This window comes from Lepus europaeus, chromosome 3 (genome assembly GCF_033115175.1).
Source record: "Lepus europaeus isolate LE1 chromosome 3, mLepTim1.pri, whole genome shotgun sequence".
NCBI classification, from domain to species: Eukaryota; Metazoa; Chordata; class Mammalia; order Lagomorpha; family Leporidae; genus Lepus; species Lepus europaeus.
In genome coordinates, this window is record NC_084829.1 from 132,551,175 (window position 1) to 132,564,429 (window position 13,255).

General features: G+C 36.8%; 1 protein-coding gene across 1 annotated transcript in view; it reads right to left on the reverse strand.

The window, feature by feature from the left end:
* Nucleotides 1-13,255, reverse strand: part of MOXD1 (monooxygenase DBH like 1) — a 112,711-nt gene that overhangs the window by 81,082 nt on the left and 18,374 nt on the right. Inside the window, exons 2-4 of the mRNA XM_062186772.1 lie at nucleotides 5,561-5,707; nucleotides 3,086-3,253; nucleotides 2,875-2,958 (exon numbers count right to left, since the gene is read on the reverse strand). Coding sequence (XP_062042756.1) covers nucleotides 2,875-2,958; nucleotides 3,086-3,253; nucleotides 5,561-5,707 — 399 coding nt within the window. The remainder of the gene's footprint in view (nucleotides 1-2,874; nucleotides 2,959-3,085; nucleotides 3,254-5,560; nucleotides 5,708-13,255) is intronic.

The following is a 13,255-nucleotide window of genomic DNA, read 5'->3' on the forward strand; positions in this document are numbered from 1 at the left end:
TTTGCTTGACTTAATAAGAAATTGAAACTGATTTCTCACAATACTACTATATATAGTCAATATTCTTCAAGCTCATAGCAAATGGCACACCACATAATACAATATAAAAGCAATGTTCTCTTTTCTGTGGAATTATCTTTTGTTTGTACCACAGAAGGATTGAGACTTTCTGTAACAATGATTTATGGGACATAAAGTAGGGAGTAACTGGATGGGTTCTCAAAAAATGAGTGTTTGATTCTATAAAATGAATTTAATTTTTCTTAAATTACTAGAGATCGTCTCTACTGGGCAAAAATTAAATTAGATAATTTCTTAAGGCAAGTCCTAGACTTATGACTTCTACTTCAAAAATTTCTTAAAATTTTATTATAACCTGACATAAGCTACATATGAAGCTGCTTTTAAAAGACTGACTCAAAACAATTTGTATAACTTAAATCTTTTGAAGTTACTTTCCCAATAGATGAATGTGTGTATGTTATTCTCCTTGAATTAATTTTCAAGGAAAATACTTCATAATATTAAATGAACTTTAAAATATTTTGGAGTTTACAAACAAGATCAAGAATCTATGTCCATGTGGCATTCTTAGGTAAGAACAGTTTTTTTTTTTTATTTTATTTTTTCTTTTTTTGACAGGCAGAGTTAGAGAGAGAGAGAGAGAGAGAGAGAAAGGTCTTCCTTTTCTGTTGGTTCAACCCCCAAATGGCCGCTATGGCCGGTGCACTGTGCCAATACAAAGCCAGGTGCTTCCTCCTGGTCTCCCATGCGGGTGCAGGGCCCAAGCACTTGGGCCATCCTCCACTGCCTTCCCGGGCCACAGCAGAGAGCTGGACTGGAAGAGGAGCAACCAGGACAGAATCCGGCGCCCTAACCAGGACTAGAACCCCAGGGTGCCGGCGCCGCAGGCAGAGGATTTGCCAAGTGAGCCACGGCTACAGCCATGAACAGTTTTAAATACAAACCTCTGTGCTCTGAAATTACAAAGTTGGTAAGAGCAGTCTTCTGTGACTTGCTGTCCCTCCCTGGAATTCCCCCTTGCTCAAGGTAAAGAACTTTTGCTGTTTGGTAGAACTCCAAGCATGATAAAAAATTGTCCAAAGCCTTTCATTTCACTAAGATCCCTCTTGATAGATGTGTTTCATAGAAGACAGCAGGGTAGTCCCAGCAGTATTTAATTCTAAGCCCACTTATCTGAGTATTATTGTGATGTTAGTGCTAGGAAAGCCAGGTAGGAATTCTTAACTAAAGATTCGAATTTATAGTCAGTCCCCTTTCACATGTACAAAATAGAAAATAACTTATTACACAGAGGCAAATAATTCATCTACAGTCAGATTGTTGGTAGGTCTTCTGTTTGCAAAAGTATCCTACAAATATTTAGGACTACCTATTAACTCAAATATTCCCAAATTTCACCACTATTGCCTCTCTATGTAGTTGTGAATCATTGTGTAAACAAAGGCAGATCTGTGCAACTGGACAAATATTTTAGAAATTAACAAGTTTAAGTCAATTTATAGAATGCGCTCAGTGTTTCGATCTCTGCTGAAATGTTTTGAGGTTGGTAGGGAAAATGTGATGACTTTCTAAAGCCATGCAGATGAGGAAACCAAGGCCTAGTCACCCAGAGTGACTTACCTGAGAACACATAGTTAATTAAAGACTGGACCTGTGATTCAAACCCACATGTTCCCCTCTATATTCCAGAGTCGAGGAATTTGCTCTTCTCTAACATCCACGCTGCTTCATTACCTAGTCTGGGGGCTGACGGGAAGGCTGCAATGTCTGGCCTTTTGAATGTTCACAGTATTCCTATTCCAAGTCATTCTTTCTTATGTCTTGGCCACCTCTCCCACAATCTCACTTAGATCATATCTTCATTCTCTGTGAAACTGCCAACTATTACTAGTACAGGGCCAAGGCAAGTCCTGTAACTTTGAAAAATTGGTTGTTCATTCAGTAACTAGATGAAAAAAATTTTAGGAGGCTAATCCCAGTTGGGTGCAAAGAAATTGTATGCCAGAAGCAAATCTGTTTTTTTTTTTTTTAATTTTATAAAAGTTCACTAACTTTCTTTTCTTTCTGTTTTCAGAAAAAAATATAATGACTTTGATGACAGTATCCATTCCTTTCAATGAATCAAATACTCTCAGATAATACTGATGGAGAATATAACATTGCAGGGTATAATTTATCAATAAATAAACAAATTTATATATAATTTTTAAATTATACTTCTAATTTTAGAAGTGTTACCTAAATAAACAAGTAGAGGTGTTCAAATATATCCCTAAACTCCTACATTTGACATTTAAGATTAGATAACCAAAATATTAGTTACAATCCAAACTTTCAAACTCCTAAAGTATTTTGTGGGTCAGCCAAGTCAGATCTTTGTTCTTGAAATAACTTTTACGTAATTGAAAATCATTTGAATTTTTTTTGCTGTTTTTATTTTTTTTTAGATTTTATTTATTTATTTGATAGGTAGAGTTACAGTGAGAGGGAGAGACAGAGAGAAAGGTCTTCCTTCTGTTGGTTCACTCCCCAGATGGCTGCAATGGCTGGAGCTGTGCCAATCCGAAGCCAGGAGCCAGGTACCTCTTCCTGGTCTCCCATGTGAGTGCAGGGGCCCAAGGCCTTGGGTCATCTTCTACTGTTTTCCCAGGCCATAGCAGAGAGCTGGATAGTATGAGGGGAAGCCAGGACTAGAACCGGCACCCATATAGGATGCCAGCACCGCGGGGGGGGGGGGGGGGGGATTAACCTACTGCGCCAAGGAACTGGCCCCAAGCTATTTATTTTGAGGTTATCAATTTCTTCCTTTATCCAGACAAACTAAGTTTAGTCTGTGAGTGAGTCACATACCTTTATTATGTGATGCTTTTCCTGGAACACAGGAATCTTAAACATTTGACACCAATATGTCGTACCTTTGTTTGGGATGGGGACCTGTCTTAATAAAAAGGGGAAGAAGACACAAGGTCACATTGTATTCAATCCAATAATGTAAACAAAGCCTCTCTTATACATCTTCAATAAACCCATCTGACAATCAAACAACCTAAAAAAAACTTACGTCTTGATTCACCAGGTCAAAGTATGGGGAGGCTGTAGACAACACACTGGTTTTCTCAGGATTCAATAACCGAAGACTCTTGGTACCCCGATTGGAGTCATGGTACTTGGGTCCAGCTCCTTCCACATCTTCATGATGGTAGGCCCAGATCACTCTCACAGTGCTATCCTGGGGATCGGACATGAACACCATTATGTCTCATGAAAGCACTTTCCTTATCTCCCGAGGTGAGTTTAAAGAATTCTATCAAAGCAGGATACAGAAACGAAGAAAAGAGGGTAAGGATATTTGGAGTTCTCAACACTTATCAGGCAAATTTTATTAAGACACTAAAGATCTGAGTAAATGACTGACTTTTTGGAAGGAATTGGTTTTTTTAGCATACAAGATACGTATTCCAGAACAGAGGGAAAGACAATTGACTAATTACGAGTATAAAAGAGTAAACAATTATGCCAAAACTCTAAACTACCAACTAGTAATTACCAAGCAAATATCCTTGCTAAGCAGCAGGGACTTTGAAAAATTGCAACCCACATTATTACTATGAAATAATTTAAGGGAAACAAACAAATAAATAGAATGAAAATTAATATTATCTTTTATTTCATCATAAGTTGTTTTCCTAGATACTAACCCAATCAAATGTATGTACAGAAAGTACAAATGAAGAAGGAATTTCTGAATCTGGTTTGTTTTTGATACAAGAGTCATTTCATACATCCTGGGAATTTCCAAGGGGTTGGGGTACCCCAACTAGGGAAAGTACTGCTTAGTGAAATTGGTTTCCATTGAGCAACCAAGAGAAATCACCCAGAGGGTTGTGGGGTGGGGAAGGTTTGCTGGGATATAAGGAAAGTGCTCAGTCTCTCAAAGAACAAGCTGTTTGCTAGATCTTTGTAAGAAGAACTTTGAAAATAAATAACAAAGTGAAAGCTACATACTTTAAATGTTCCCTTTCCTAACTTTCCTATATTCTCTCTTAATAATTCAAATGACTATAATTATTATTCCAATTAAAGTATAATTGCACCATATATTACATAAAGTGATCCATGTCTTTGCATGTTTTTTCTCCCGTTTTTACTCTTTATGTTGAATGTTAATTAAAACTACTTCAGATTCTTTTACATTCCCATTTTTAAAACTTTGATTTACTATGTAAAAAAGATCACTTTATTGGTCTACACCAAACGAAATTCATCCAAACAATGCATGGAAATGTCTGAAGAACCACATGAATTATATATTATTTAAATATTTAATTTGCATATGCATAATGGTATTAATTTTTGAATGAAGTCATAAAGTAAGAAATCTGGCATACTATGCCAATAGACAATTATAATTAGCCTACTATTCATCTTGATTTTAGAAATTCACAACAATGAGCTATAAATCATATAACTATATTCTAATAGTATCAAAATTATCTCTTGTTTAATACACTTCTCCTAATCTTTACCTATAATCCATTTTCAAATTTTATAAAGAAGCTAAAATACATTTATAAGTCAAATCACTCAAACTTTTTTTTCCCAAAAGAAACCTTTTATTTAAGGAGTACAAATCTGGTAGGAACAACTTTAGGAATATAGTGATTCTTCCCACCATATCTAACCTCCTACCTCTAACTCTCACCACCAACTCCTCCTCCCTCTCCCATTCCCAGTCCTATTCTTCACTAAGATTCATTTTCAATTAACTTTATACACAGAAAACCAACTCTATACTTAGTAAAGATTTCAACAATTTGCACACACATACACACACAAAAAAACTGAGAACAAGTTTTACAGTTAATTCTCATCATACAACTCATTCAGGACAGAGGTTCTGCATTGGAAATAAGTGCACAGTGACTCCTGTCGTTAATTTAACAATTAACACTCTTATGTATGATGTCAATGATCACCTGAAGCTCTTGTCATGAGTTGCATAGGCTATGGAAGCCTTTTGAGTCCACAATCCCCGTTAGTATTTAGATAAGGCCATAAGCAAAGTGGAAGTTCTCTCCTTCCTTCAGAGAAAAGTACATCCTTCTTTGATGGCCACATCTTTACACTGGGGTCTCATTCACAGAGATTCTTTATGAAGGACTTTTTTTGCCACTGTGTCTTGATTTTCTATGCCTGAAATGCTCTTGTGGGCTTTTCAGTCAGCCCAGAATGCCTTAAGGGCTGATTCTGAGGTCAGAGTGCTATTTAAAGCGATTGTCATTCTATGAGTCTGCTGAAATCACTCAAACTTTAAACAGCTCTATAAATTGTTAAATTCACACAAAAATGCCTTTATTGAAATTTATCATCTTAGATTTCTTTTTTGGATTCTCAAGAGATTTTCAAAAATATTCCAAAAGACTATGACTTTGTTTTTAAAAATTATTTTAAAACATTTGTTCTTTCTATTCTGTCAAGTGTTTCAAAGTATAAAGATACCATTTATTCTTGAAAGCATTGTTCCTGGAGTTCTTACCGTTATACTCTTATCATTTATGTCACAAGTATGCAGTTCTCTGCTAAATTCAATTATTGTGTGTGTACTATTTTCCATAGCATATTCCAGGTGATAATCTTGTTGAGGATCTTTTTTCAGCTCTTTATTTGCACTTGTAAAATAATCCTGTGAAAATAAATGAAGAAGAAAAGTCAGGGGATGGGCATTGTGGTGCATCAGGTTAAGGTGTCACATGGTATGTCTGCTTCCCGGATCAGAATGCCTGGTTCCAATCCCGCCTCTACTTATTATCCAGCTTCCTGCTAATGCACACCCCAAGAGACACAAGGTATGACTTCAAGTACTTGGTTCCTTGACACCTCATGGGACACCTCGGTGCAATTACTGGCTCCTGGCTTCAGCTTGGCCCATCCCCAGCTGTTGTGAGAATTTGGGGAGTGAACCAACAAACTGATGATATATATATATATATATCTCTCTCTCAAATAAATACAAATAAATAGATAAATAACAAAAGTGAAAGAAGGGAGGGGAAGGAAGGAAAGAAAGATGGAAGAAAGGAAGGTAGGTAGGCAGGAAGGAAATGGGTGCTGTGGTGCATCCATTTCTCAAATCAGAACACCTAGTGTACCCAGTTACTCTACACTTCCAAATCAGCTTCTTGTTAATGTACTTCAGAGGCAGCAGATGATGGCCTAAGTACCTGGGTCCTGGGTCCCTGCTACCATAGCCAGATAGAGTACCTGGCTCTTGGCTTTGGCTTGGCCTAGCTCTGGATATTTCAAGCATTTGGGGAGTGAACCAGAGGATGGAAGATTCTCTCTCTCTCTCTCTCTCTCTCTCTCTCTCTGTCAACCACTTTTCAATTAAATAAATAAATATCACAGAAAAAAAGGAAAAAATTAAAATAAAAATCATAATATCCCAAATATAGAGCAAAAAATAAGAGAATTTATAGAACTGAAAAAGAACAATTTTGGTCATCTGCATTCATGCTTATTGCAGCTCTATGCAAAATACCTAAGAAACAGAAATAATCTAAATGTCCATTAACTGACAAACAGACAAAATTTCACACATACACATAAATGGAATACCCTTCAGCCATAAACATGATGAAATCTTCTCATTTGTAATAACATGGATAGAAGTATAAGCCATTTTGTAAAATGAAAAAAGCCAGGCACAGAAAGATGAGTACTGCATTATCTCACTCATATGTGAAATGTAAAGATGTTAACCTTACAGAAGTTGAGAGTAGAATGCTAGTTACCAGAGACTGGAGGGAGTAAAATGGAGGCAGGTGGAGTGTGTACAGGTTGATTAACTGGTATTAAGCTATATCTGTGAAGGAGGAATGAATTCTGGTGATTTGTTTAGAATAAGGTAGCTACAGATAATGATAATATACTGTGGCTTTATTTTTAAAAAGCTAGAGGAAAGTATTTTTAATGTTTTCACCATAAAAATGATAAATGCTTGAGAATATAGATATACTTACTCTGATTTCAACATTACACCAATGTATGTATATCAAAACATCACATGGTACCACACAAATACTTACAATTTTATGCATTAGTTAAAAATAAAATAAAATAAATAATTCTGAGTTTGCTTATTACAAAACCTGTACCTAGAGACATTTTCAAAATCTGGAGAATTTTCAAGGAGCTGGAATAGTCCAATTAGGGAAACAATTTCCTAGGAAACTGGTTCATATTTAAACTTTTGGCCCTTTAGAAAAATGCAGTATAGATTTATAATATCATAGAGGGCCAAAGGAGGTAGAGTGAATGAGCACTTGAAATTATCCAGAGACATACAGCACCATGAAATGTCTTACCCCAAAATAAAATACCTTGACAGCAACAAAGCCAGAGCCAGCCCCAGAGTTAGCACTCTTTCAACTGTTATGACTGGTGCAGCAGCCCTTCACCACTCATAAGTAAAAAAGACTTATGGGAAAAGGATTGTATTGTCACATTATGAATGTTAGTGGTATGTGCTTTTAAAAGTGAAATACAATGGGAAAATATGCAGAGATGAAATTAGTTGAGTTAAAGGATACAAAAAACTAGGGGCAAGTGCTGTGGCATAGTTGGTAAGGCTGTCACCTGCAATACTGGCATCCCATATGGGCACCAGTTCAAGTCCTGGCTGCTCCACTTCAGATCCAGCTCCCTGCTAATATGTCTGGAAAGCAGTAGAAGATGGCCCAAGTGCTTGGGCCCCTACACCCACATGGGAGACCTGAAAGAAGCTCCTGGCTCCTGGTTCAGATTGGCCCAAGTCCAGCTGTTGCAGCCATTTGGGGAGTGAACTAGTGGATGGAAGATCTCTCTCTGCCTCTGCCTGTTTGTAACTCTGTGTTTCAAATAAATAAATAAATCTTTTTTTAAAAAAAAAAGAAGATACTGAAAACTAGGGAAGCTTGCTTTTATGGATCAGGCATAATTTCTAGACTAAACTTGTTTAATGGTGTACAGTGACTTTGGAAAGGCAGACAAGTTCAACAAGGAGGACAAATGACTATGATCTAACCCTAAACAGCTTTAAAGAGTTGCTGAAGTTGGGGCCAGCACTGTGGTGCAGCGAGTTAACGTCCTGGCCTGAGGCGCTGGCATCCCTAATGGGCACCAGTTCAAGACCCGGCTGCTCTACTTCTGATCCAGCTCTCTGCTGTGACCTGGGAAAGCAGTAGAAGATGGCCCAAGTCCTTGGGCCCCTGAGCCCACGTGGGAGACCTGGAGGTAGCTCCTGGCTCCTGGCTTCAGATTGGTGCAGCTCTGGCCATTGTGGCCAATTGGCAAGTGAGCCATCGGATGGAAGACCTCTCTATCTCTGCCCCTCCTCTCTCTGTGTGTAATTCTGACTTTCAAATAAATAAATCTTAAAAAAAAAAGAGTTGCTGAAGTCAAACTCTGAGAGCTTCAGTTTTAACACTAGTAAAATTGTCATAATGCATGCCTATTTTATAGATTTTCAAAGATAAGTAAAATGAAATAGCATGGTGGGACTGCCTACCAAGGTTAATATATATTCAATGCCAATTTTTTCCCCTACTTTGGAATACAGTTTTCCCTGAGAAAATATTTCTTTGTCTACTACCATGTGTTTACTCTGCTGAAAGTTATCAAAATCATGATGTTAATTTTCATCATTTATAAAAGACACAAAATTTGTCATGTTTTTCCAGTTCCTAACGATATTTATTTTTGAAAAAATATGAAGGTTCTTTTATAACGTACAGGCTGAAATATAATTAATTTTATTAACTTTAAAATTGTACTTAAAGAATTGATCACTATGCTTGACTGAGAACCTACAATATACAAAAAAATCCTTAAATTGCATAAAAAAGTCACACTCAAACAGATGATAGTTGGCATTTTTATTCCTAATACCTTTTTAAGATAATTATCAAGAGTGTGTAAATTGATATCCAGAGTACCTGTTTGAGATATTCTTCAATATATTAAGACTCAAATTACTGTCAATATGTAGAGTCTAGGGAATCTTTTTTTACCCTGGGAACAATAACTACAACTTACAAATATGTTCTATGCACCAGGCTCTGTTTCAGCATGTTACAGTAATGAACTCATTTCATCTTTACGTCAAATCTATGAGATAAAACTATTTTCCCATTTTACAGACGCAGACTCTGAAGGACACAGATGGTAATCTGCCCAGGATTCTGCAGCTGATAAACATAAGGGCAGTATTCAGACCCCGATGGTCTACCTGGAGTCTGTGTCCTTCACTATTCTACACTGTAGAAGTTTCTACAGAATGAGGATGGGCTACCCTGGTTTATTTTTGGTTGTCTGTTTATAAAATTAGCTACATCAGTTTTTTTTAAAAAAAGATTTTTATTTATTTGAAAGGCAGAGTTACAGAGAGACAGAAGGAGAAATTGAGAGAGAAAGAGAGAGAGAGAGAGAGAGAGAGAGAGAGAGAGAGAGAGAGGGAGATCTCCCATCTGTTCACTCCTCAAATGGCCACAATGGCCAGGGCTGGACCAAGCTGAAGCCAAAAGCCAATAGCTTCATTTGGGTCTCCTACGTGGATGCAGGGGGCAAGCACCTGGGCCATCTTTCACTGCTTTCCCAGGCCCATTAATAGAGAGCTGGATTGGAAGTGGAGCAGCGAGGAATCCAGCCGGAGCCTACATGGGATCTAAGCATGATCCCAGCCAGTGGCTTAACCTGCTATGTCACAACAGTGGCCACTATATCAGTTTTTAACATAAAATGTTGCATTCCTACTGCCAATGTTGGGGTTTGTCTAGAAATTTATTCTGAGAACCAGGTTATAATTGTGGAAACAATTTAGACAATGCACTCCCATGTGCTGTGATATCTCATTTTTCATCACAAAGATTTCAATATGGAAATGAAACACTGCTTATAGACAAAGAAGCATTTAAATTAACTAGCTGTGCCTTTACCCTAAACTCATCTCATTACATAACTCATGCAGTCACAGTTTTTGCAAACAAAAAGAATACAATACAAAGTAATCAGTTGAAAGAGTAGAATAATTATCCTAGTCTTGTAAATATGTGTCCAAAATCATTAATTCTACAAAATATACATCTGACTTGCCAATTTTCCACTTGTTTTATTTTCACTCAAACAGTCCTAACTCCATCTAGCCACTCCATCTTTTTCTGGCATTTCAGACAATTTAGGAGAAATTATCAAATTTCAGATATCATTGGAGATTCTTCAATCAGCTTATATTGAAGATTCAGTGAGCTCATCTGGCCTGAACAAACCCCAACAACCTCCTTTTTAGAAAAGACAACTACCAGTTATCTCAAAGTTCTGGACTCTTAGCAGAATGTGATTGAATGAAAGGTGATGAGTTCAAACTTAGGGAAAATACAGTTGGATCTTATTAAAACTAAAATTGAAATGTGAACTAACCTAACTTCCATTGCAATTCTATTATTACTCTTTCATATTTTTCTAATTTTAGAGCCTATTACAGGCATATATTCAGATTTGATCATAAATAGCAATAATATTATTATTTACATGTTTGCTTCAGCAGAATCCTCATTAACACACAAGTTAATCTCTCACTATTTTCCCAGATCTTCCAAATATTCTAAACCTTTTTTATGCAAGATGTCAACCGCTCTCCACTCTCAGCTTATGATCTAATCTCACTATTATAGAAAATCATAATTATGATATATGAGGCGTCCTATCCTGCCTTATTCCTACCTTAAACAAAACTCACCTCATGCAGTAATAAAAATAATCTAAGAAGCTAAGAAGTAGAAATTAAAAAAATAAAACAGCAGAGAGGATAAACTGAAAACTAATGCAAGAAAACAAAGGAGAAACATCATAAAAGATCCTACAGATAATAAAAGGTAAATAATACTATGAAAAGCCATTGTTATGATGCAACAGGTTAAGTTGTTCATTGCAAAGCCAGAATCCCATATCAGAGTACCAGTTCAAGTCCCAGCTACTCTGCTTTTGATCCAGTTCCCTGTTAATGAACCTGGGAAAGCAGTGGATTATATTCCAAATACTTGGGCCCCAGCCACCAATGTAGGAGACTTGGATAGAGTTCCTGGATCCTGGTTCAGCCCTGGCTATTGGTAGCCATTTGGGAAGTGAATCAGCAGGTGGGAAATCTGTCCCTATCTCTATTTTCTCTCTGTCACTCTGCCTTTTAAATAAATAATATAAAAAATATTAACACTTTCATACCTCTCCCTAAAATTGAATAATTCATACAAGAAACCAAGTTCTTGAAAGACATAAATCATCAAAACTCACTAAGGACGGCCGGCACCATGGCTCACTTGGCTAATCCTCCGCCTACGATGCTGACACCCTGGGTTCTAGTCCTGGTTGGGGCACCGGGTAGAGTCCCGGTTGCTCCTCTTCCAGTCCAGCTCTCTGATGTGGCCCGGGAAGGCAGTGGAGGATGGCCCAAGTACTTGGGTCCCTTCACCCGCATGGGAGACTGGGAGGAAATACCTGCTTCAGATTGGTGCAGCGTCATTCATAGTGGCCAATAGGGGAGTGAACCAATGGAAGGAAGACCTTTCTCTCTGTCTCTCTCTCACTGTCTATAACTCTCTGTCTCTCTCTCTCTCTCTCTCTCTCTCTCACTGTCTAACTCTGCCTGGCAAAAAAATTTTTAAAAAAATCACTCAGGAAAAGAGCAATATTCTGAATAGCTTTATCTATTCACAGCTAAAAACCCTTCTTAACAAAGAAAATTCCCAAGCCAAGATAATTGCACTTGGAATTTTATCAAATAAGGAACAGGACATATCAGTACCTTATGACCTCTTCTAGAAAGTAAAAGAGGAAGCACTTAAGAAAACATCGGGGAAACTCTGGGGAAACTCTGCAAGACACTGGCATAGGCAAAGCCTTCTTGACAAAGACCACTGAAGTACAGGCAATCAAAGCCAAAATAGGCAAATGGGATTACATCAAGCTCAGAAGCTTCTGCTCTGCAAAGGAAACACACAAAAAAGTGAAGAGGCAACTGACAGAATATGAGAACATTTTTGCAAACTATGCAACTGATAAAGGATTAACATCCAGAATCTATAAAGAGCTCAAGAATTTCAACAACAAAACAAACATTCCAATCAAGAAATGGGCAAGCAACTTGAATAGGCATATTTTGAAATATGAAATTCATATGGTTAATAGACATATGAAAAGATACTCAGGATCACTATCCATCAGGAAACTGTAAATCAAAATCACAATGAGGTTTCACCTCCCAGTTCAAATGGTTCCCATATAGAAATAAAAAAAATTGTTGGTGAGGATGCGAAGAAAAGAATATCCTAATACACTATTGGTGGGAATGTAAACTAGTACTGTCATTGTGGAAGACACTATAGAAATTTCTTAAAAATCTGAAAATAAATTTACTGTATGACCCAGCCACCCAACCAACCCAAATGAAATTAAATCAGCATATGGAAAGAGATATCTGAATCTTCTTGTTTATTGCAGCTCAATTCACAATAGCTAATATAAGGAATCAACCCAGATGTGCCTAAACAAATGACTGGAATAAGAAAATGTGGTATACATACACTATGGAATACTACTGAACTACTGAACCATAAAAAAATTGCAGCAAAGTAGATACAACTGGAGACCATTATACTTAGTGAAATATGCCAGTTCAAAATAGGCAAATACTACATGTTTTCTCTTATCTCTGGTAACTAATAGAGTACCAAAAAAATGTAATGTATATGAGTGAAATTGACATTTTGAGATTTGATTATTGTTTACAGCCCTTGTCTCTATATTTTGGAACAGTGTTTTTATTTTCTTACTATTTGTTTAGTTCTTTACTTAGTAGAAGGTTAAGCTTATGAGTATGAAACAAACTGAAAGTATGCAATTGTAAAAATGAAGAGAAAGAACAATAAAGGAAGGAAGAAGGAAGGAAGAGGGAGGGTAGGAGCATGGGCAAGAGGGAGGGTAGGGTGAAAAGTATCATTATGTTCCTCAATCTGTACATATGAAATACATGAAATTTGTTCACATTATATAAATAATAATTGAAAAAACAATAAAAACAAAAATAAATAGATATTTTTTATCAAAGAGAACCCAGCAATATAAACAACAGTTATCAGGTATCACATATAACATACTAAATCCAATATATAACAACAATGCAGCTTTGATATAACAACTATGC